We start from the raw sequence: 26818 nt of genomic DNA on the forward strand, positions 1-26818 counted from the left end.
CAAGTTCTAGGTGAGCCTGGGCTATAGAGCGAGTCTCTGTCTCAACAATAGCAGCAGCAGCAACCACCACCACCACCACCACCACCACCACCACAACAACAACAACAACATTCCCAACCTTAAAACAAACAAAAGCTATATAATGCCAATTGTCTCCCTCTCCCTCTCATTTGTGTCCCTCTCTGCTCTGTCCTGGCTAACTCCAATCAACTCAGTCCTCAGCTTTGAAAAGCTTCCGGAATTTCCCAAGAGTCAATAGATAACTCAGTAAGCAATTAATAGAATAAAAGAAGAGTTGCTATTTGAATGCATAACTAGAGTAATGACTTTTAAAAATACGAGTTTATTCTACATTGTTTTTTTTTTTTCAGTAATCTAGGTATTCAGCAAAATAACTTGATTTCTGGAGAGTAATGCAACTACTAACTTTTAAAAAGTACAATTCAAAGTCCTCTTGGGTTCTGCCTGTCCCTGAACCGAGCCATGGCATTGTATGTTTACATGAAGGGAGGCCCGTTTTGGTTCCTACTAGTATTTCAAATATAATGGAGAGGAATATTAGTTCATATGGAGTATATTTCTGATTGGTTATAATAAAGCATAACAAGGCAAACACACTGATGTAATACCAAGGAAAATAGTCCAATGAATGATGCTTATTAACAGTATTCATGCATGCTGTGGAGATGAATAAGAAGGGCTTCCACAGACTTATACATTAAAATGTCTGATCGTTATGGAGTGGTACTACTTGAGAGGTATTAGGAGATAGGACCTTGTTGGAGTAGATGTGTGTCTTAGTTAGGGTTTTACTGCTGTGAACAGACACCATGACCAAGTCAACTCATATAAAGAAAACATTGAATTGGGGCTGGCTCACAGGTTCAGAAGTTCAGTCTATCATCATCAAGATGGCAGCATCACTTCATCCAAGCAGGAGATGCTGAGAGTTCTACATCTTCACCTGAAGACCGCTAGCAGAATGCTTACTTCCAGGTAGCTAGGATGAGGGTCTTAAAGCCCATGCCCACAGTGACACACCTATTCCAACTGGCTCATGCCTTCTAATAGTGTCACTCCCTGGGCAGAACAAATACAAACTATCGCAATATGTTGTTGCTGGAGGGAGTGTTTCCACTGGGAGTGGGCTTTGGGGTTTCAAAGTCTGAGTAGTCCTACTGTCTCTTTCTCTGCCTGTGGATTTAGATGTAAACTCTTAGCTAATTCTGCCTGTGTGCTTCCATGCTCCCTACAATGACAATAATAGACTAAAACGCTGAAACTCTAAGCCAACCCCAATTAAATGCTTGCTTTTATAAAATTTGTTGTGGTCAAGGTGTCTTTTCACAGCAATAGACCACTTGACTAAGACAGAAGTTGGTACCGGGGATCAGAGTATTGTTTTGAGAGGCCTGGCCATGTTACTTGTTGGCAGAAAGGAGGCTTTTGGGATGTTGGATGACAAAGGCAGTCAAATGCTTTAAACAGGGCTTAATGGGCCATCCTAGTAGGGGTGTGGAAGACAGTGGTAATGAGGGCAATGTAGATTATTATGGCCTGGATCAAGCAGTTTCAGAGCAGAATATTAGTAAGTAGCCTCAAGTTTTGTTTTTTTGTGAAATTTTGGTGGAAAACATGACTGTCTTTTGTCTTTTTTCTCTTTTTTCTTCCCCTTTTTAAATTAATCATTCCATTCATTTACATCTCAAATGATATCCCATTTCCTGGTCACCCCTCCATCAACACACATCCCGCCTCCCCTTTGCCTGTATGAAAGTGCTCCCCCACCTACCCATACTCTCCGGCTCCACTGCTCCAGTATCCCCCTATGCTGAGGCACTGAACCTCCACAGGACCAAAAGCCTCCCATCCCATTGCTGTCAGGAAAGGCCATCCTCTGCTACACTTGTATCTGGAGCCAATAGATCCCTCCAGGCACATTCCTTGGTTGGTGGTTTAGACTCTGGGAGAATTGGATGGTCAGGCCAACCTATGTTGTTCTTCCAATGGGATTACAATCACCTTCCTCTCCTCCAGTCCTATGCCAGCCCCCCCCCCCCCAGGTTCCCTGAGCTCAGTCTAATGGTTGGCTCCAAGCATCCACATCTGCATTGGTCAGGTGCTAGCCCAATCTCCCCAGTAACCGCCACACTAGATTCCTATCAGCAAGCACCTCTTGACCACAGCAACGGTGTTGGCTTTGGTGTCTGCAGACATGATGGATCTCCAAGTGGGGCCATTCCCTGGTTGGCTCTTCCTTCAGTCTCTGTTCCATTTTTTTGTCCCTGTTCGTCCTTTAGATAGGAACATTTCTGGGTTAAAAACTTTGAAATGGGTGAGTGGCCCCATCCCTTGACGAGGGGCCATGCCTAGATACATGAGGTGGTCACAACATGTTCTATCTCCTCTTTTATGTGCATTTCAGCTGAAGTCATCCCTGTTGGGTCCTGGGACCTCACCTTTCCCTGGTGTCTGGGACCTTCCAGTGGCTCTGCCCAGTTCCTCATCTCCCCTGCTACATATTTTTGTTCAATTTCCTGACTCTCTGTACCTCTCTCACATCTCCTCCAGTTCCTGATACTGCCACCCTTATTTCCCCCCTCCTTTCTTGCTCCTCAGTCCCCCTCTCCTTCCACCTTCCACAATTGTCCTTCCCCTCCTCAATGCAGGACTGAAGCATCCACACCCTGGTCTTCCTTCCTTCTATGCTCCATATGGTCTGTGGGTTGTATCATGGGCATTGTGAGCTTTTGGGCTAACATACGCTTATTAATGAGTACATTTAAAAAATATCTATCTGAGGCTAAGTTGAAGAATTATGAATCATTGGCATTGGCAGAGGAGATTTCAAGACAGCCTAGTATTGGCTCTGCTGTATGGTTATTAATGGTCACTCTTAGGCAGATCTGTAATGAAACTGAGCAATCTGAGCAAGGAAAAAATGTACAATTTAAGGAGAAAAGGAGCACCAGGAAGTATAACGGAGCTACGTACAGTGCTCAAAGACATATAAAATTTAAGGAAAGTCTGATGCTAAATGGAATAAAGAGAGTAGTAACCTCAGGACCCAGCTATGCTTACAACTCATGAAAAGAAACTGAAGGAAAGCTCAAGCAATGGAGGAAACCATCATTAACAGAAAGCAGGTGAAAATGTAATTGAATAAGGGGGGCACATTCCAGCCCTAGCAAGCAGCAGAACTCGGCAACTTCAGCCACATAGCTGCTTTAGAGCCAAGGAACAAGAAAAATGAAAAAAGAAAGGGGTTGTGGAATCTTCCTCCACTGCTCAGGATTGCTGCCAACGTGAGGAGTACTTCAGGAGTACAAAAATGGCATGGAGGCCATTTTTTGTGAAGCTGTGGAAGTGAAGCCTGGATTGTTTTGGAGATTCCAAGAAGTTAGAGATTTCAGAGTCTCCTGTCAAAAAGAGCTGTGGACAGGGCGTGGAACCAACCAAAGAGAGAGGAAGTGTGTTGCAGTCAACAGAGGTGAAAAGGAGTTGGAGTTCTGAAGAACATTGTGATATCAGACATGAAGATACAGAGTTTGGAGTTTGCCCAACTGTCTTTTGGTCTTGCTTTGGTACAGTCTTTCCTCGCTGTACTCCCTTCCATAACTTTTGGAATGGTGATGTATACTCTGTGCCATTGTATGTTGGAAGTATGTGGTCTTTTTCTTTTTCTTTTACAGAGGTTATGGTTATGAGATAGCCTTTAGTCTCAGAAGACTTTGGACTTTTGAACACTGTTGAGACTGTGACAGACTATGGAGACTTCTGAAGTTGGACTGAATGCATTTTGCATTGTGTTATGTCTACAAGCCTATGGGGGTCAGGGAGTGGAGTGTGGTGATTGAATAAAAAAGGTCCTCGGTAGGCTCATATATTTGAATGCTTGGTCATTAGTGAGCAGCACTACTTGAGGGGGATTAAGGGGTATGACCTTCAGGGTTACCATGGTCACCATGATTTCTTCACCATAGAAATGACATGATCACCAATCTTCTCAGAAAGACACTGCCATGCACACAGGAGAGTGAAGGGTCAATTTGGGTTGACAGCAGACTATAATGTACACCCAGTAAGGCTTGTGAGCATGGGAGCTTCCTTCAGTGCCATTCAAGTGTTCCTACACAGTTTGAAAATAAGACTTGCCTCCGAAAGCGTTCTTCCCTGAGCCAAGAAGAATGAGCATGGTAGCAGCTGCCTGTGATCCCATCAGCATGTGGGAAGCTGAGCCTGATGGGAATGAGGTCAAGGGCAGCCTGGGATATATGTATTCATCCCAACCCCCCCCCCACATACATATACACATACATATTCAAACATATGCACACATACACATATACACATATGTACACATACATACACATACCTCTTCACACATATACACATACATATACACAATATGCATATACACATATGTATACATATACACATACATATACATGCTATGAGCAATAACAAAAATATATAAATAACAATAGTTTTACCATTATGTAAAAATACAGGTAGCCTGAGGTCATAGGTAACAGGTTATCCCTGAAGATGAGAATATGCTAATGTGTCTTTTATTCTATATTAAGCCAGAACCATAGCATGTTGGAAAATGTTACTGAATCTGCTAAAAGGAATCATAGATTTGGGTAAGGTAAGGGACTAAAAGTGCTTACTAAACAATGAACCTTGCTAGTAAGGGTTTGCAAAGCAACTAGTTTGAACAGCAAGTATCTTCATAAGACATTGGTTAAAAAAAAAAAAGCAAGAATACAGAGAGACAAAATGAACTGCTCTCTGGTACCATTCTGGAAAGATCTAGTCAAATTTTTCTTATCACCACAAAGTTTATGACTATATTCTACTGAAAATCTGACTAAAACCCTCATTAGCTCTGCACAGTGAAAACATGAAATGATTAGAATTCCAATGTAAAATCTGTTTAAGTCTGATTGTCTTGATGTTTTGGAGACCTTCACTGGCATGCTGTGAAGAAGAATAAAGAGGCTCAGGGACTTCAAAGAAGGTCTTGATGACAGAGCCCTGGCAGACAATATCAGTGATGACTGAAGGCCAGCGTGCCTTGCCTACAGTTTGCAAAGAATGTCTGAGTTAAAATCAACTCCACAGTGTTTGCCACACTCCCTGGGTCAGATCTAAAGTAGACATCTTTCTAGGAAATGAATAACTCTAGCCTTCCCGAGGAAGGCTGATCCAATATTGAGATACATAAAACAAGATGCTGGGTGGTGGTATCTGAGTTCACCCAGTACCTGGATACATAATAAATGCTATGTGGTAGAACCCAAGGAAGACAGGAACAGCTGAGGTATACTGCCAGCCCTATGACTGCCTTTGTGTTTGTGTCCCCAAACTTCTAGCACTTCTTTGATTAAAAACAAAAGATGGGTCTGGGAAAAGAAAGCTCACTGGCTAGGAGCATTTGCTCTTGCACAAGACTCAGGTTAAGTTCCTACCATCTACTGGAAACCATCCATAGTTCCAGTTCCTAGGGATGTCCTCTCTTGTCCTCACAGACATCACATACATACATGACACATATAAACACATGCAGGCAAAATAGTCAAAAACATAAAATTTTTTAAAAAGGTTTTGCAGGCAAATGGATGGAACTAGAGAGTATCATCCTGAGTGAGGTAACTCAGACCCAAAAGGACATGCATGGTTTGTACTCACTAAGTGGATATTAGCCACAGAACTCAAAAAGGTCAACAAGCTGAAGTGCCCAAGTGAGAAGGAAATCACAAGTGGGGAGGTAGGGAGGGACCTGGGAGGGAAAGTGGACAGGGCAGGGGAGTGGACATGGACGGTGAGGGGGAGGGAGCCTGATCTGATATTGGGTGAAGGAAAAGGACTGAAGCCCCGAGGGACAGCAGAAAGAATAGAAACAGGCAACCTCGGGGAGGGGGGAGGGGGGGAAGGAGTAGGAGGTTGGGGGACCCTCCAGAATGCACCAGAGACCTGGGAGGTAAGAGACTCTCAGGACTCAAAGGGAGGGACCTTAGATGAAGTGCCTGACAATAGAGCCCACCTCCAGCAGGAAGACAGGGCATCAAATGAGGGAGAGGGGGGCCATCCCACAGTCACAACTCTGACCCATACTTTTTCCTGTCTGAAAGAATTACAAGGATGGAAATGGAGAGGAGCCTGAGGGAAAGAAGGTCCAGCGACAGGCTAAAAGTGGGATCCAGCTCAAGGGGAGGCCCAAGGCCTGACACTGAGGCTATGGAGAGTTCACAAAATGGGACCGAGCATGACTGCATTCTGGAAGAACCAACAAGCAGCTGAAAGAGTCAGATGCAGATATTTGTACTCAACCAATGAACCGAAGCAGCTGGCCCCTGTTGTTGAATTAGGGAAGGTTGAAAGAAGCTGAGGAGAAGGGCGACCCTGTAGGAGGACCAGCAGTCTCAATTAATCTGGACCCCTGAGATCTCTCAAACAATAGATCACAAAAGAGGCAGCATACACCAGCTGATATGAGGCCCCCAACACACATTCAGTAGAGGACTGCCGGGTCTGTGTTTATTCAGAGATGATGCACCTAACCCTCAAGAGACTGGAGGCCCCAGGGAGTTTAGAGGTCAGGTGGGGTAGGAGGTGGGGACATTCACGTGGAGACAGGGGGCTGGGGAGGAGGTATGGGATGTGGAACAGTCAGAGGGTCGATGGTGGGGGAATAAAATATGGAGTATAACAATTAATTAATTAATTAATAAAAGGTAGGAATAAAGATATGGGAGAATAAAGGCAGCTGTTTCAAATTCTGGAGAAGCTCTAAGGCATCATCTTTTTTTTTATTGCACATTCTTCTGAAATAAGGATTTTTTTTTTCCTCGACATCAACTCTGATAAGACAGCAAAGTGTTGGAAGTGATTTGAATCAGTTTATTAATTTGTGCATGAGCTCAGAACCTCGTTACAAAATGAACATTGCTACTGAATATCCTGAGAGAGTTTTAATATTAGTTCAATTAAGTGGTACGTTCTGTAGCTGGATCGTTAGGGTGTTTCTGGTTTAATGAGCTTCCTCATTGAGTATGCCATTTTCAAGGGAGAGTCTTGATAAAGCCCTAGTGTTTCTAGATGGACGTTCCTTTGCCTCATGAATGACCAATGCAAGCATCTGTCTATGGTTCTCAGGGCTTGCGTAGCCTGTCAGGTAGTCAGAGAAAGGCAATTTGTTTGCCTGAAGGAGGGCAGAGGGCAGAAGAAAGGAGCTATGACACCTCACTAAGTCGCATAAACTCCCAGCCGTTGTCTTCCTCCCGTACAATCAAATAATATATTTTCCTCCTAAGAATGTGTGAGAGTAATTTGACAAAGATATCTAAAAAGAACGTGGAATGATTCCTGCAGAAGTAAAGGACTTGATTCACAGACGTTAATGTTATTTTAAAATCAAAGCATGATTAGACATTTGGCCCATCCATCCTCCTTGATCAGTCGCTAGGACATGCAACCCTCATGGAACTAGCCAGATCTCTCCCCCTGAACTTAACAGATAAGCAGCCCACTGACTGTACGTACACTGACCTGAACGTACACTGACCTCACACTCACAAACACAAATAGACCTGATTTTTTTTTTGTCTCTCTGGGGCTGCTGGACTGCTTCCAGCTCACACACAGTCAGGCAGAAGCCCCTCTACACAGCCTTCAGGTATTCATGATAATCCCTGACTGATACTCTTGAACGCCTTCCTCCTTCCTACCCATGACTTGATTTGGTACCCAAGACCGTTCATTTCCTCCTGCCTCATCAGCAGACTGGCACCTCGTTCTCTAGCAATATTAAAGTCTACTCTGGTCTAATTTCCTGAAGAGAAGGCCCAAGCGTATGAGAGAGATCTTTGCCCAGATCACTCTCGTATGCTTGGGCCTTCTCTGCTCTGTCAGCTGGAGAAGCCGCGGCTCGCCTTGGAAGGGTTAGATCGAGAGCTCATTGCTGTGAGCTGTATCTTTCACATGGGGCCCATAAACTTGATTAAAAAAAAAAAAACAAACAAAACCTCTATGTCATTAATCTTTTATTAAAATTAAGCATTTCCTTCAATTATGAATGTAGGTAATAAACTATCATCAATAATAACAGTAATCTAATATCATCATATCCCATTACAGTAAGTATAAAAATCTCTGAATACTACTGACATTCACTAAGATGCTTGAACTGTGATCCCGAAGCTGCTGCTACCACTGGCTTTTCCTATTAAAAATGCGGTGAGTGCTGTTACATATGGCAAGTTCATTCAAAAAAGGATTTCAAGCTGGTTGTACTAGGGCAGGCTTATAATCCAGAGGCATAGGTAACTCCTAGTTTGAGGCCAACCTGGACATCTTAGCAAAAACTCACCTTGAAATAAAATTAGGTGAGGGAGGGAGGGGGAAGGGAGGGAGGAGGGAGGGAGGGAGAGAAGGAAGGAAGATGGGCAGGCAGAGCAGCTCAGTGGCAGGGAGCTTGCCTGGCATGTATGAGTCAAGTTTGATCTCTCACAAATGTGGCATATATGCTTGGCAATAGATTTTCATGTACTGGTTTCCTTTGTGATCCTGTGGAATGTTTTTATGCATCTGAAAACACTATTCTGTAAAGAGGGGGGCAGTGGTGACACCTCACATGAGGTATGCTGCGATGGCTTGGGGAGGCAGGTGCTATGTCGGCCAGGCCAGGCTCACCATCAGCCTTCACCATGAGCTCTGCATTTGTTCCAGTAAAGGCAGGACTTTGCTCTTTAGTACCCGCGACCTATGGCAGCTCTTAAAATTGTGTGCGTGTGCGTGTGCGTGTGTGTGTGTGTGTGTGTGTGTGTGTGTTAACGAAAAATGAGAACTGGGCTGGAGAGATGGCTCAGAGGCTAAGGGCACTGGCTGTTCTCCCAGAGGTCCTGAGTTCAGTTCCCAGCAACCAGATGAGATGGCTCATAACCATCTGTAATGAGATCTGGTGTGCTCTTCTGGCCTGCAGGCATACATGCAAACAGAATGCTATATACGTGATAAATAAGCCTTTTTAAAAAAATGAGAACAAACCCTAAATGTATATAGACTATGTTACATTTTAATTAATTTTCTAATCTATTTACTGACATATTAATTAATTAATATTAATTAATTAATTATTATTAATTAATTTTCTAACCTATTTACTGACATAGTTTGCATTGTTTACCTCTTCCCATCAAATCTAGTTATTCAAACATCAAGCCTGCCTAAGCCATAGTGGTCAACCTAGTTTCACTGAAGAGACATTTTAAGTAGGTTTCTCAGATTGTTTAAAAAAAAAAAAACAATGGTTTGGATCAAAGCAGGGGTCATTTCCTGCACGCAGAGAGCACAGGAGGGTGTCTCCATAATCTACTGGGATAGGATGAGCAACACTTAACAGCCAGACACCTGGCTATTGATAGGGAGCTGTTTTATCATCCAGTCAACATGACTTTGTTTAAACTTAGAAAATAATTTTAAATGTCGTCAGGGCTTTCATTTAGTATTATTATTTAGTGATATTTCCTGCAAGGTTGTGTTCTTATCTCAGACACTCCTGCAGAGTTTATCTTTTTTTTTTTTCACAAATGACAGAATGGGATATTATTTAAATGTTAACAGAACTCTAAGTTGGTTTTATTGGTTCCCTGCAATGACCAAAATTCTAGAATAAGAATGTAAGTGTTACCTCAGGCCCTGGACTCCTCTCTCAGCCTGTTGTCCTCAGATCAGGATATAAAGCTCTCAGCTAATATAGGGACCACTGACCCACTGAAACTTTAATCTAAGTTGTCTTGATCATGGTGTCTCTCCACATTACTAGAACAGTGAATAAGACCTCTCTGGGTTATGAGATATAATTCTTGTTTCTTTTTTTACCATTTTGTTGTATTTTGAAACTAATTGGATAAGTTGAGAAAAGTTTTTCATATGTATATTTCGAGTTCAGAAGGAATAATAAATAAAGTAGGAATGTGAGTAACAAAAAATGCTAAGTACTGGGCTGCTACTGCCCAGTCTAGAGCTAAGTGTTTGCCTGTTGATGCCCTTTCTAGAGCTGGAGAATGAATGGAAAGACTCTCAGATTCCTATCACTGAAAATGTTCCTAAAGTTGGATGCTCTGGTCAGTTTCCTTGTCAGTATGCTACAAGCTACAGTCATCTGGGATGAGGGACTCTTCATTGAGAAAAATGTCTCTACCACATTGACTGTAGGCAAGACTGTGGGACATTTTCTTGATTCATGATCGATATGAGAGGGTGCAGTCTACTGTGTGTGATGCCAACCCTGGGTTGACGGTCTTAGATTGTATACAAAATCAGGCTGAGTGAGCTGAGTAGCAACCATGGTCTCTTCTCCAGTTCTGGCCTCCAGGTTTCTGTACAGGTTCCTATGCTGACTCCCCCAGTGAACTTTGATGTGGTAGTAGAACCTCCACAACCCTTTCTCCTTCGGATTGTTTTTTAGATGTTATTTAGAACAGCAACAGAAAAGCAAACTAATACATCAGTCTATAGTGATACTGCAGAACCCGATGCTAAGACCAACAATTGTTTTGTAAAGTGTTTGCTCTCTCTTGTCACCCAACCAACCATCCAGTCTTGTCTTGCCATTACCTTTCATGCTATACCCTGAATCTGTTCCTGCTCTCAGGATGAAGAGCAAAAGTCTCTGATGGTTTGGATGAGCTGGTCTGCTCATAGCCTCGTTTTAGTCTGCTGTATTCTCACTGGCCCATAATTAGTCTTTTCTTCTTACTCATTTCCTGTCTTAGTCAGGGCTTCTATTCCTGCACAAACATCAGGACCAAGAAGCAAGTAGGGGAGGAAAGGGTTTATTCAGCTTACACTTCCACATTGCTGTTCATCACCAAAGGAAGTCAGGACTGGAACTCAAGCAGCTCAGGAAGCAGGAGCTGATGCAGAGGCCATGGAGGGATGTTCCTTACTGGCTTGCTTCCCCTGGCTTGCTCAGTTTGCTTTCTTATAGAACCCAGAACTACCAGCCCAGAGATGGCACCAGTCACAATGGGTCCTCCCACCCTTGATCACTAATTGAGAAAATGCCTTACAGCTGAATCTCGTGGAGGCATTTCCTTAAGGGAGGCTCATTTCTCTGTGATAACTGCAGCCAACAAAACAACACACCAAAAACAGCCATTACGGTTCCTGGATACTTTCATGGTCATCCTGTCCACTGAGTTCTTGATGGGCTTACTCCACTTAACTTTCCAGGGCTCAATTCACAGTCCCCACCCACAAAGCTAGTTTTCTACCATCCCATTCTTCACTTCTGTTATTGCTTTATTAATTGTATCTGAAGGTATAACACTTAGCAAGAACATATACATGCAAGTGCTGTTTTAGGTATGTTCTATATATTACTTCATCTTTACTACAACCTCCAAGGTCCTTACCCCATAGATATTCCATGGATACTTTCAAGTGCACCAAGAACATATAAGATAAAACCATGGTTCACGGGTACTTTGAGATTCTGTAATTGTATGCCTTAGGGAACAGTTGTGTCTAAAGATCTTTAGATGCTACCACAGATATATTTAAGGCTATGCTATCAATACTCAACGAGCCAGTGTTTGAGGGAAATATTCCTTAGGACAGGTGTGAACTCTCAAAGCTGTCTGATCACTCTTTCATTAACTCATCTCTTCAAGATGCCCCTCAGCGCATTCATTTCCACAGTGTTCACATCGTTAGACTTAATGAGAGCTAAGGAAAACTTGGACATGGAGACATTTTGCTTTCTTTCACTTTTAATTCCTCCTTCTGAGTCCCTGGAAGTGCAACAGTGCTGGGGTGGGGCTTCCTACTCCCTTTGAAGAAAGAGGTGCTGGCCATGAATTTCAGTAAAGAATGTGTGTCCGGTGAACATGTACAGTAGGCTAAGTCTAAAAGCTGACAGAAGTTATTCACTCTGCCTACAATACAGATGCTACCAGCTAACTAGCTGAACTCTGCTTGCTACATTACTGATGAAGTATTAATCCGCAATCTTAGTTTTTAGGGGAACGTTACCAGTGTGTTACACACCTCATTTTTCTTCAGCTTTTTAAATTCCGTCTTTGAAGATTATGGTTTTCATACAGATGGTTCACGACCACAATCCCCATCACAATCCCTTCAGGCACAGGCCTGCAGACTCAGGAATCTCCTATTTATTTGTAATTTTAAAAATGCTGAAAGCAAATAAAAATGACCACCATTGGATGAAGAAGAGGGAACCTAATAAAATCTCACCTGTATCCTGTGCAGGTGGCATTTTGACCCGAAGGAGCCGTTGGTCTCAAAGTGACCCGTGGTGAGACCTGAGCTGAGAGCAGAAATCCCAAGGCAAGAATAATGAGTGCTACTGTGGTACCTAAAAATAAAACAACAACAACAATAATATGCTTTTTACTGAAGAGCATTTACAGTGTTATTTTAACACAGACTTGGTTTGACATTGTAGCTCTGAATAACACTCTTTGGTTCATCTTCCCTCGATTAAAAAGTGCTTCACTATGTAAACTAATGGTCAGAAGAACTAACTTGCACAGACCTATTGTAAGACTCAAAGAAAGCAGGATTCAAAGCAAATCCAGTTGTTAGCTGGAGTAAATTGGTAATGGTTTTCGAAGAATGAAACAATAAGCAGATAAAAACCAAAAAAAATCGAAGCTTGATTACATATTTCAAAAAATCTATGAATGAAAAAAACCCCTCATTATTAAGAAACTAACACAATAGAAGCACAAAAGTAGAGAGATGTATGGCAGATGTTCCTGTGAGAGCCAAGTAATTCTCCCAATGGCATTTGATCAGGTGAGATTTGAATTAGCAAAGTAAGGTACCAGACTGATGATTTCTAAAGCAGGTAAAAAAAAAAATACTACCTATTAAGAAGGGAACAGCTTTCCAAAAAGCATACGCCACACACACTCATTCACCTTTCCTGTGAGTGCTTTGGATTGAACATTTACTCATTTTAAGAAACAGGATCCGTGATGATTTCTATCACTGGAAAGATCAAATGTCACCAGGTCTCACAGGATGCTCCTGCAATTCTAGTGCTTGGAAGGCAGAGACAAGAGGATCACGAATCTATGTCACCCTGTGCTATAATGCAAGACCTTGTCTCAAAAAGCCATGTGCCAGGCATGCAGTTCAGAGGTACAGCACCCGCCTCCCACAAGGTCTCGGACACATCCAAATGTGCATACATGTATGTGCATGCATACACTACACTACACTATACTACACACACACACACACACACACACACACCAAGCTGTCAATTTCTATTCCAGGCATGGAATTATGAGGATATGTAGGAGTAACAGGAAGAAAGAGATTCTGTGTTAGCTGAACAAGCGACCTGGGACAGTATGGTTGCAGTACAGAGCCTAGGGATGGAATGTTTGTGGTACTACAGGGTTGACAGAAATGACAAGCAAGTGATTTATGACATAACCAAAAATATCATTAAAGGAGTAAGTGAATGAGGAGCCTTAGGAGAGCATGTGGCAGGGCAGCAGCAGCTGGGCTGAGGTGGCCTTGGGTGTTGCCCAACTCTGGCTTTAGGCAGAGCACATAGCCTTCCCTGAGTTAAATGGGTCTTAGTGAAAACACACTCAAAATTTTTTTAATTTTACATGCTACTACTTAATTAAAAGATCTTTTGTAATGCTATGCAATGTATAAAAAATGTGAATTACTATACAATTGTTAGACTGACCAGAGAAATAGACTATCCAACAACATAGAAAAGGTCATGTGTGTGTATTGGGGGACAGGGCAGGATTAGGATGACCACAGGTCTACTGTCAAACTGGACCACAGTAGTTACTAGTGGTCCAGTAGCAACTAGTAAAAATCTGAGACTTTGTGTTCCGCATAAGGTTATCAAACTCTGAATTGAGACACAAAAGAGATAATTTTGTATTTAAAGAGTCTTCTGTCCTAAACCAAAGCAAGATATAACATGACTTCTCTTGTTAACTTGTCAACTGAAGAACATAAGTACATGACTGTCTTCCTCAGTTACTTTCATAGCTCATTGCTGTGAATTAGAGTGAAGAGTTCCATCAGGAAACTTTTGACACTTTATTTTTTTTAAAGATTTATTTATTATTATATGTAAGTACACTGTATCTGTCTTCAGACACATCAGAAGAAGGTATCATATCTCATTACAGATGGTTGTGAGCCACCATGTGGCTGCTGGGATTTGAACTCAGGACCTTCGGGAAGAGCAGTCAGTGCTCTTAACCACTGAGCCATCTCACCAGCCCCCAACTTTGACACTTTAAGATGAAGTTTATAGTTATAGTTATATATAGTTTATCATTCATTAGCAACTTTATAATGTCCATGAACCAATGTCCAGAAAAATTTATCATAGCATGTTAAAGACAAGGTTAAAGGTGGGTCCCTTGACAGAGCCCTTGACAGAGAAACAACAGGTGAAAGGGCTAACTCTGAACATAAAAGGCATTTGTGGTTTTCCTTTTTTTGCTAGCATATCAACACACACTTGACCAATCAGATTTGTCCTAGAATTTAGGCCCGTTTCAATGTTTTAATAAGTCCTTCCTTGCTCTGTGAAGGAAGATTTTAATATTTGCTTCCACACTATTCCATTTGCTTCCACACTATTCCAAATTCAAAACTACAATGTTGCAGAATAAGACTGTGAAGGACAAGCTTTTCAAGCAGATTGTGGGGATGCTCTTCATCATTGCTTCTCAGAGCAGCTCTCCAACCATTGACAGAAACACAACCTCAGTAAATGTGTCCTTACAATGCCTTCACATCAGCCTTGTTTCCAGCCACTTACCGCAGAACCGGTGGAAGGTTCTTACCTTTTATTGACTGGCTTTATGTTCATCATTCTAGGTTTGGGCTATTCGGCTCAAAAATCACTCCCAGAATCTACTGTTATCTTTTGAGACAATCCCTGTCGCTATTCTGAGGCAGGATTCAATATCCAGGCACCTACCTGCCAAACTACCAAAGGTAAGCTTCCTGCGACCCACTTTCTCAACGAGCCAGACCCCCACCAGTGTGAAAATGAAATTGGTGAACGCTGTAATGGAAGCCAGCCATATTGCAAGTCTGTCATCTTCTACGCCGGACATCTGGAGGATGGTCGCGCTGTAGTACCTGCAAGCAAGGACAGACTGGTTGTTGTTGGTAGTCATTCGAGGAGACTGTCAATCACACAGAGATGCAGCTACCTGAAAGAATAGCTAACTACATTAACAGCATCGTTACAAGAGTTCAAGGAACTTTACAGGGTCACAGGAAGAACCATTCTTAGGCACTTATTCCAGAGAGAAGGCTGAGCACTTCTAAGATGGAATGTTCCACCTTCAACACAGTAGCAGCCAACAGGTTCACTAAGACTTTGGAATGTCTTGACTCATTATAATGGGGTCATGGTGTTAGTAGAACATGTGAAGGATCTCTACAGAAAGACTCCAGGAGAAGGACATGACAGGATGTACGGCTGGGTATAAGAGGAGGCACTGGCCTATGCACATGAGAATGGTTTGGGGGTTTCTGGGAGATTGGGCTCTTCTGTGAGGTTAAGTCTTCAGCATGATCTATTTTTCTTGTTTACTGGAATTCAATGAGACCACAATTTTCTTATGAAACACTTTTATTTTGGAAGAATTTGAACACCAAGGGTACACTATGAACTGTGGCTTTGCCTAGCTTTGTGGTATTCTAGAAGGTATTGACAGAAGGTATTATTAACCCGTTGACAGTGGGTGTTTGATTAGTATGAGAAATCAAGCTGCCTATTTTCATAGCAAAAAACAAAAAGAAAAATCAAAAAACAAAAAAACCAAACCAAACCAAACCAAAAAACCAAAAAAAGAAAAAAAAACCCAACCAAACCAAAAAAAGCCTGTAGCTTTGAGATATTGATCAATACTTACCTAATATTTCAAAGATAAAAATCTGCCTTAAACATGCTTCTCTGATTTATTGATAGCTTGTTTACTAGTTTTTAAGCTAATGAGGATGGTTCTTGTGTGAAATATTAACATCACAGCTCATGCATCTTGACACTGTATCTTTCTCTTTAAAAATAGCAATCCGAATTTATAAACTACTGTGCAACACGAAGAATATATTTTACTGATCACCGTAGCAATTGCATGAGCAATTTGAAGACCCTGAACAAAGACAGCTGTTTCAGAGCCACAGATCCCCAGTGGAATAGCCCCTGTCAGGAATATGGCAAACGTTTCCAGAGGATAAAGCGATAAAAATAAATAAATCTGTGAAAGCGATCTGTTCCATCCGAACAGTGCGTTTTCAAGGACAATTTTCCAGTGCCACTGCACACACTGATACAGAGGTCTGTACAGCAAGGGTCTTTGTGTCATCTGCAGAAGAAAATGAACGCTCAGTCTCACAAGGAAAACTCAACTGTGCAATGCTGAAATGCCTTGGTATCAGTGTTCTAGCAACCAGAGCTGACACACTCAATGGAATTACTCTCAAAAAAAGGAGCTATGGAAAGTGAAACGAGGCTATTTTAATGTCTAAATAAATGTTAATTTTTAGTTAAAACTTGCAAAATTACCAGAATTACTTTACAGAATGCTAAAGAGTAGCATTAAATTGTTTGTGTTTACTTAAAATACAAGATTAAATAGGTGTAAACCTTACTAGAGCTTTAGGGGCAACATGGCCAGACACTATCCTGGGATTAAAAAATCTGAATTGTATCATTCTGTTGTAATCATTGCAGTATATTGTCCGGGTAATATTAGTCTTCATTTGCTGAACATTTATTTATGGATTGTATATTGCTGTCCTAAAGACACACTCATTGGTATTAGAGAATAAAAATGTAAGCAAAATCATTTTATTTTACAGTGTGGCATAAAGAAAAGAACAATTTCATATCATGTATAATGTGCCTCCATGAAATTTAATGGCTGTTCTGCCGTGAAGGACTATAGAGATTTTCTAGCAGGCAATCTGGAATGGTAGTGAAGTTGGAGTCTCTCTCTCTCTCTCTCTCTCTCTCTCTCTCTCTCTCTCTCTCTCTCTCTCACACACACACACACACACACACACAGGACAGAGATGTTCCATCCAGAACCCTTGTATTTCCTGTGAATGCACAGTGAATCTAAGCAGATGCTGCCCAGATCCTGTCCAGTCCCCCACACCCATGCCTGCAACAAGCAACCCCTGAAAGCAGTCATGTTTGGATTCTGTCTTACAGGCAATGAATAATCAAATGGAATTGGAAGAGAAATCTCAAAAAAGACACTTGCTCTATGAGCAGACTGCTCTGGAAGACTTCTGGATAGGCTGACAGGCTAGGAACCGCCTTTGTCTGACACGTTGAAACAGAAGTATCAAGAAAGAAAGAGACTCTATTTCAACAGAAGAAAAAGGATGAACATCAGAAATCTGTAAGAGTAGCAGTCGGACAATCGTAAAATCCAAATACAAGATCCAAGAAGGAAGCCTTGCTGATCACAGCTCCGCCAATGTGCTTACGTGGTGGGGAACAGACTCTCATCTCAAGGGATCCTCCAAAATCGGTAACCTACCCTGCTGATTTTGAAGATGCTGAAATGGATAGAAAGCCAGATTAGGGGCTTGAAATTGACAAGAACCAATGATCTCAAGCAAGCAGGTAGTTGAGGAAATCATTCGTTACCTAGAGAATGACGCCAGCAAAACACTAAAGCAGAGTAGGAAGAAAGAAAGGGTTAATCATAGGAGCAAAGAAAAGGAAAACAAATGATAGGGGAGGAACGAACAAGTAAAGCAGAGACAAGAGGGAACCCATCATGTCCGCCCCAGTGAACTAGAAAGCTGCTAATGGCAGGAGAGGAGACACTAGGAACAAAGGGTAATCTAGCCAACTAGGAAAAGAACTTACGAACTTAGGAAAAAAATAGCAGGCTTTCTCAATTACAACTTAGATTCAAATGACCTCAGCTCACCAGTTAAACACATGCATACTGGCTGGCTAATTGAAAAAATAAGACTCAACTCTCCTCTGCAAAAAATATAAGCTGTAATTGAAGGTTTAATATATATAAATGCTAGTGTTTTCATGAATTATGATGTGAGCCAACTTAAAAAAAAGTTGTTTTTTTTTCCCCCGCTGGTGTGCTTTTATTGTATACTATATATACTGGGTCCTCTCAGGACATCCTCATGCAAGGATGCAGTGTCCTCTGGGTAAATGTTCCCCAGGCTGACCTCTGACCTTTCTCCACCCCACTGCCGTCCTATAACTCCTCCCCATTAATTCTTTTTGCTCTTATGGGCCGTTCCACTTCCTTCGAGATACATATACACACACGATTTTATCATCTCTGTATCACGATATGATATTCGTTATCTAGGAACAAAACTGAAAGGGAACATGCAGTATTTTGTTTCAAGGAGACTGGCCTAATTTATTTAATATGCTCATCTATAGTTGCAGCCACATTCCTGAAAAAAATTGTAAGTTTGTTCTACGTATGTCCGTCAGTGTTTTATGTGACTGAATCCTACTAAACTCACTACCTTCTAAACCTTTATGCAATAGTTTGAATTTCAACAAACTACGCCTTCATTTAAAACTTAGATGAAGTCTAAGAGCTCCCCACCCCTTAGTTTAAGAACATAGGAACAGAGAAGGTATTCTCATTTTGACTTGAAGCAGGACTTATTTAGACAAGGCAGCTCAGCTTCTTCAAACGTTCCCTGGGCAGCCCTCAGCCCTCCCACACACACCATCTCCTTTCCCAGAGAAAGAGAAGCCCTAGGGCTGCCTGAGCCCACTGAAGACTTTGCTAGCTCCCGGAAGGGAGAGGCTTAAGAACAAAAGAGGTGGGGCACGCACATGCACTGCTGTCTCAGATTCGAGGTATGTCTTCCAGACTTGAATTTTAAGCAACAGGCAAATAGCTCTAAAAAAAATACAGCAATTTTTAAGAAGCAGTGAAGGAGTGCGGACAGTCACATATTTAACAGAATTTATGTTACATCAACATGTGCACAAAGCATGTCTTAAGAACTTTCAAAACCCCATTCTTTAGCTTCCTAAAGCTACAGCTTTCTTTATTCTGTCAATTTTTATGGATCAGACAGATTATTAATGATTTACTAAGTTACTTAGACTTATTTACCATAGGCTATCAAAAATAATTGAGAATTGTTATATTTTAAGAAGATAAAAGACTAATGGGCAGAACACACACACACACACACACACACACACACACACACATATGAGCATGCAATGACAAACAGTGAGAAAAGATTCATGAATCTGAAAGGGACTAGGAGGAGCATGTGGGAGGGCTTGGAGGGAGGAAATAGAAGGGAGAGATGTTGTAATCATATTATAATCTAAATATTATATGAAAAAGAAAAGAAGATAAGAGCTAGGGCATTTGTACTCAGTGAGGATGAACGGTGGAAGAGACAAAGAAATACGGTGAAGCCAGTCATGGCAAGTTAGCCCTTGGCGTTTCAGTCGCTGACACAGAACAGAAAATGATAGGGATACCTTTCTTTCAAAATGAAAAACAAACTCTCCTAGAAAAAAAAAAACAAATTAAAAGAATATTGCTGTTATACGTCAAAGGCCATGGGACATGCTCTTCCTGGCAGTGAGGGCTATCTTAAGTAGTCCAGGTTCAACTGCAAACATTTTGTCACAAATACATTAGCATGGCACCACATTTGCTTGCTCCAGTACGACAGACAGCTTCTGCAGCTGGTACTGGTGCTGGCCCGCATCCTCAACTTAATGGCTATGTCTGGACCCTGGTAAATGTGCTCTGGTCAATGAGAAGAGCAAATTAGAGAATAGCTGATCAGTCCTAGAAGATTCACATCCAAGTTTCATCTTTAGGGCTCTTTTACTAGCTCCTAAAACATCAGTCTATGTTTAGATGTCATAGGTAAGAGGGTATGTACTAATGACACAGTTGAAAATGGCATGACAATATTCTCAGCATTTGAGAACACTAGACTATAAAATAATATGCTGTCTCAAAAACAATTAACTCTTTCCTCTAAAGACATCAATACCAGCAACACGCGATATTCTCTCTCTCTCTCTCTCTCTCTCTCTCTCTCTTGGTTTTTTGGATTTGTTTTTTTCAAGACAGGGCTTCTCTGTAGACCTGTACTCACTCTGTAGACCAGGCTATCCTTGAACTCAGAAATGCGCCTGCCTCTGCCTCCCAGAGTGCTGGGATTACAGGCGTGCGCCACCACTGCCCGGTGAGAGATTCTCTTAATTGAAAACTGTTGAAATAAAATAGGAGGGACATCTATGAAAAATGAATCAACAGCTTTAAGAAGAAAAATGTTTTAATTAAGATATTAAAACTTTCAAAGCCATTGTGCCCTTCCCCCAGTCTTGAGCAAGTTAAATAGAGTTTAAGTGTTTGCTACAGTGGGACCTTAATGACCCCAGGGAAGTCAATTTCCTACAGGAGCAGACTGCCCGCTGAGCTTGCTTTGCAACACAATCCAACTGAAACAAAGGTTGGGTCTTCGGGCTTTCCCTATATAAACATAGAGCTGAATATTAAACTTTGAGCCTCACCCAGAAACCTCTGTCTCAGCTTCATCCTTCTCTCACACCCAGTCGTGTTTCATTCCCAGCCCCCCTTTCAGGTAACCCAGTTCATCCATGGCTGCTGGACGGCTACAGTTTTATGTATCTTTGCTATCTGTGCTAGCTACAAAAGCAAAGATAAAAGTTAGAAAACTCAGAAGTTAAAATTGTGCCTCTATCAAATCAGGCCTGAGGTCTGAGCTAACATGCCAGTCAATTATATTTCATGTTAACCTGTAATCAAGTCGTAATCCAAAAATCATGTTAAGCATTGAAACAGGTAAACCAAACCAGGGAGAATGTGAGAATGTCAAGGACCTTCTGCCATGCCTTGATGTTCCCAACAGGAAGTCCCTCTGTCTTAGCCATTCCTTCCCTGTAGACCACAGGAAGGGCACATACCTCCCTCCCCAGCCTGAGCTTCCTTTACTTCTCACTAATAATACAGATGATGCTCTCTAATCTGACCTTCAACTCACCAAGGTGCTAGAATAATCTATTCCCTTTTCCCATAAAGCATCCTTGCACTGGACACTGGCCATTTGGGACTCCGCTTGGGCTCATACCTTCCCACTGTCAAGCTGTGTGGATATGGGGGGCTCTCCAACTCCATTTGTATGCTACTATAATTACGTAGTTGAACTATAACTCAATAAAACACAAATACCCATCAAATGTCCCATGATATAATTATGGGACAGTCCCAGTAAATTGGAACAGGTGAATCCTAGTTATGTCCGATTAGAGGGGATGCCCTTTGCCTATCAAATTTCAATTTCCCACATAGTCTAACAACATGCTGGACGTTAATTATCTCAGATTACCCTGGTCCCAGAGGCTAGGCTGGTTTCCTTCAGTTCTTCTATTCCTCAGAGCCTGAGGTGGTGGCACATAAATTAAGAGGAAGGACATCATCTTCATTCCTTCCCCACTTCACCCTCTTTGTACTTTCTGGCCACTTATTATACCATGGAGATGTGTGATCTCACAGCTTTCTTTCCATTCCTTGTCTGATTCTCAGAGGGTATTGATATATAGATTCTCAGAGGGTCACAAACATATACACATACGCTAGTTAATTACTAGACTTCCCCAAGCCAAAGCCACCCCCTCAGATCAGCACCTGAATCTCTCCAGTCACACAATTCTTGACTCTGGAAACTCCTCCACAAGCCACTCCTTCCAGTTGCCGCCATCAGTGACTCCGGTTCAGTCACCCTACGTTAGCAACTGTGGTGTGTTGCAGAAGGACACAGCCCATTCTTCCACACAACCTGCCACCTCCATCTCTTAATTTGTGCATCCGAGATTTGGGACCAAGAAGCATCTATTTCTAGCGAGTTTTCAGTAGAGGGGCTGAAGATGCTTTGAAAATTATGTCATCATCCCATCTCAATGATGGTTTCTGTTTCCCTACCTTCAATGTTTTAGCCTGTTGTCTTTGTCACATCCAAGTCACAAACTAAAACTACTTGCATCCAGTCAATCTACGGTGTACTTCCGGCTAGTATCTAAAAGGGGAATCAGAAAAAAAATGTACTTGAAAGTCCCAAAGATGTGGCCTTTCTCACTCACTGAGAAATAATTTCATGGTGATCGTCACAGTCTGTTCCCCTGAGTTGTCCCCTAGAAGTGTAGAAATCAGAAGGACAGGCTTTGGCCGCCAGTCCTAACAATTAATGAACTCTAGGTAGTGCTCAAATCCCTCTCATGAACTCATTGTTTGTAGCTGATTAATATTAGCCATCTCTCCTGCATTTGTTGCTTAAGGAATTCATTTGTATCTGATAACACACATCACTTTTCTCTGACATTACAGCTTCTTAAATAGATGCACTTACTTCTTGTATTAAACGAATACTCCTGAAAGGATAGTTCACATGTAGCTCATATTTTCAGCTGCTATCACAGGCTGCTGACTGTTTGCAGGCATTTATTAATGTTTAGGCAGAGTGTAACATGGCTGTAAACTCTTTTCTTTATGTTTATCTTTAATAGACACAAGCTATATGGGTCACAATGCTTTATCTTTCTGAAGAACATAATGGTATATTTTTTTAAACTAAATTTGAATCTAAAAATAATTATAATGAAATTGATTTTAAAGTAGCTCAACCATACCCAAAGGGTTTGCAGGAATTGAAAAACCCCCGGGGAACCAGGATGAGAGGGAAGAGTTGGGGTGTCCTGGAGCTCTTAGCTTTACTTCCTACTGCTCCATGCTCTCCTGTCTCAATACAGTCACAGCCCTTTCTACCTCTCTGGCCAGCCTGTGTTCCTGGCATCCTCCTTGTCTGAGACTAAGACTTCTTCCTGTGTGTTTCATGCTATCTATGTGTTCATGGGGGTGTGTGACATGCGTGTAGGTGCACATGTGGATATGTTCAAAAAAGAAGTGGATGCCAGATGTCTTGTTCAGTTATGCTCCACCTTGTTTATCCACTGAAACATGGTCTCTCTGATCCCAAAACTCACTTTTAATCTAGGCTGAGTATTCAAAACTAGGATTTGCACTGCTCCATCCCTAGCCCAATGCTGGGATTATATCCCTCAGCCTGGTTTCCTCATTGTACCTGAATTTTTTAACACAGATACTAGGGACCAGAAACCAGTCTTCACATTTTTAGGGCTAGTACTTTACTAACAGAGCCATCTCCTCGGCTCCCAAAACAGAACTTTAAAATAAATGATGATAAATAACTTATGAGATTTTAATCCTCACGGTTACAGAAACTATATCTTTATCATTTATGGCGTCTCTTGCTTCAACTTGAGTCTATCTAACACCTCATTAGAGCAGACAAGAGGGATAAAGGTGACAGTCTATTTAAAATTCCTCTCAGGAGCCTTGAGAGTTTGAGAAAAGGGCAGGTCATGACATTTGCTTCAGGAAAAGCACTGCTCAGAGGAAGAGGGGATGAGAAAAAGTATTTTAAGCTGTGGTGGCCTCCAAAGTTCTCGAGAATTTTTTATTCTGTATAAAAGTAACATTTTAGAACTTGTTCACAAAAATATGACTATGCAAAACTATATACTTTTATATATATATCCTACTAACTATTCAAATTTTCTGCGGACTCACAAAATGAGAGAGCGGATTAAGAATATGCAGAAGGTAGTGAGAAAAAGAAAAAAAGTAGATCTCGTCTATTCAAAAAGGAACAGCAAAACAACAGTAACGACAAAAGAGCATTCTATTTAGGCATGCCCTTTTTATTTTTTAATTTAATTTTATTTTATTTCTCTCAGTTTCTAATGTATAATGGGTATATATTACTTAATTTTTTCTATGAAATAGAAAGGTTTTTTTTTTGTTTTTTTGTTTTTTTTTTCCAGACAGGGTTTCTCTGTGTAGCCCTGGCTGTCCTGGAACTCACTCTGTAGACCAGGCTGGCCTCAAACTCAGAAATCCGCCTGCCTCTGCCTCCCAAGTGCTGGGATTAAAGGTGTGCACCACCACTGCCCGGCTTAAAGGTTTCACACATTAGAACAGGTCACATATTCAAGCGTCATCAACCTCCAGCACTGATCTAAATCCACTTTTATTTTATGTAAAGCAAACAAGAAATAAACACAAGGGATTGACACGTGTAAGTTTGTCTTTGGACAAGCTTAGTATTTTCTGAAGTATGAAATATCAATTAAGATGCAGCTATATTAACGATAATACAAATGTATTTTAATCTGATGCTATTAAAATGTACTTTCAGGGTCTAATAGGCCCCAGGTACAATGACAGTAAAAAGAGGAGCGAGACCACCAGGTTCCCCAACCTACAAGTCAAAAGAGAAGGCGAAGTGGTATTTGTACATGAAGACCGTTTTTAATGCTCTCACCACCCAAGCACATAATTGGTGATTCCAGTTAAGCAGCATGGTCCTGGCTGGGATGCCAAGGGCAACAGAGTTAACATGATCCATCCTTTACACACTCATCCAAGAAGCGCTTGAGCCCAGCGCATCTCCCACTTTGGATCATTCCCCGAATCTCCAAAGTTTATTGTCCTTCATTATCGTTCTATATACGTAAGCACTCTGAAGCTTTGTTTGAAATGAGGAGAGTTTAAAATAAATGAAGACTTATGAACTACTATGGATAAATTTTATTTCTCTTTTCCCAAATATCAGAGAAAGAAAGCGGATCAATTTTTAATAGCCTGGGAACTAGTTGAGCTGGAACAGCCCTCCCGGGGAAAGGAACTACAAAGAGAAGCCTGGCATGCCCATGCATTATTAAACAGTAAATTAGGCTGCCTGTTTGGTGTGGGCATGCTGACAGCGCTGTGTTCTTTAACGTTTAAGTGGAAAAGCTCTAGAACTGTGCTTGACTCACTCCAACACAGATATACATACACAGACACACATAGACACACACACACACACAGATACACACCCAGACACACACACACACCCAGAGACACAGGCACACAGACATATATACACAAACATACAGACCCAGGCACATACAGACACACAGACATATACACACAGACACACAGACACACAGATGCACAGACACACAGACACTCACACACACTCACACACACACACACACACACACACACACACACACACACAACATGTTTCTACATACCCTGTATTGGCCTCTTTGTTATCTATATGAAAAGTATTTTCATTGTCAATTTCTATTTCTAGAGGATTAAAGCCAAGAAAACCCACATCTCCACTGGGAACCCAGTGTCAGCCAAGATACACCTCAATCGGGGTTTCACCCAGAGGTTCCTTTCAGAGGCATTGAGCGTAGAGGAGAGTCCTCTACACCCTCCATTATTACCACAGCTAATGGTATGCTGAGGAACTGGAACATACTGAGCAGGAATTTTTTTCGTGTTTGTTTACTGCTTATTTGTTTTGTTAGAACGCCTCAGTCACTTTGAGGTAAGGTTTTCACTCTGTGGTCTAGGCTGGCTTTGAATTAATTTGGTTCACCGTAGCCTTGACTTATACAGCAGCCGTCTGCTGGTCTCAGCTCCCTGAGCTGGAAGGACAGGTGTACTCCAGCACGCTCACCTCAAATGACTTCCAACCCAAGGTTATTTATTTACTTACTCATTTTGACCCAGTCACACTAAGCCATGCTTGCCTGAGGCTCCTCTATGTGCACTAAATCCCGCTGCCTCAGCCTCTCCAGTGTTGAGAATATACCCATGTCCCTGTACCCCTGGCTCTCAGTAGGAGGTTTTCTTAAGGCCTGGTATGCCTTTCCTTGCAGTTACTTTTATTTTGATAACCAATTCTAAAGCCTGAGATTATTATAATTCCATGGGAAACTAATATTGCTCTGTTGTGAAGGTCATGGGTGTATTTCTCTGAAATCCTTTTAAAAATATTTTTTCTTTTCATTCTTGTCACAAAAGCAGAGAAATGACAGCCTTGCTTGTGTGGAGACAGAAGAGCTTAGACCTGAAGAAAAGAAACATTTGGCGACTCTTGCCATTGCTTAAGATGCTCTTCTGGCTTTGTTTGAGATAAACAGGGAGTAGGATCCTCCCCCCCATACCTCCCCCCTCTTCCCTCCCTCCCCCCCCCCCCCCCCCCGCCACCCTGGGGTTGCAGTTTGCACAGACCAGTGATCGCCTACCCCCTTTCTTCTAATTTTAGGGTTCTTAAGGCCAGCTTGTTCCTGCTTCTTCCCCACACCCCTACCCTCTCCTAGCCTTGTGCAGTACAATGCTTGGGAATGCTGCTGGGCTCATCTAGCAAGTGTGTGTGTGTGTGTATAACAGCAAGCCTGACTGTACGGGCTAGCAGTAAACTGTGGACAATTTATTAGGTTATGCAGGAAGCAGTGTCACCTGGACAGGCTGCTGTCAGTGCCTAAGGCCCACTGTTCATTAGGTTAATGGGAGAAACCATTCCAAGATTTTATCAAGACAATTTAAGGAGGTCTTTATGATCAGTAACAGGGTGCAACATTTTATGGTCTGTGGAATTAACTCAGAAACAAATTAAGTCATTCTACATCCCATAGTTACTTGCAATATGGAAATCCGAAGTTATATGTGACGAATAAATAAATGGAGGAATATATATTTCAAGTTACAGGGAGCAGCTGGCCACCTGTTGAATTTAAAGAAACCGAGATGTAATTAAAAGGCTGATGAGAAAGGAAAATCGTGAGAGCATTGCGATTGTTATGGTGCTATTTATAGAACTTCGGCAACAAAACGCAGTGTGCCAGGTATAG

At 41.7% G+C, this 26818-nt stretch overlaps 1 protein-coding gene across 1 annotated transcript in view; it reads right to left on the bottom strand.

Annotated features, from left to right (window-relative positions):
* Positions 1-26818, bottom strand: part of Slc2a13 (solute carrier family 2 member 13) — a 329850-nt gene that overhangs the window by 76639 nt on the left and 226393 nt on the right. Inside the window, exons 5-6 of the mRNA XM_052161309.1 lie at positions 15005-15168; positions 12265-12385 (exon numbers count right to left, since the gene is read on the bottom strand). Coding sequence (XP_052017269.1) covers positions 12265-12385; positions 15005-15168 — 285 coding nt within the window. The remainder of the gene's footprint in view (positions 1-12264; positions 12386-15004; positions 15169-26818) is intronic.

Source organism: Apodemus sylvaticus, chromosome 17 (genome assembly GCF_947179515.1).
Source record: "Apodemus sylvaticus chromosome 17, mApoSyl1.1, whole genome shotgun sequence".
Lineage (NCBI taxonomy): Eukaryota > Metazoa > Chordata > Mammalia > Rodentia > Muridae > Apodemus > Apodemus sylvaticus.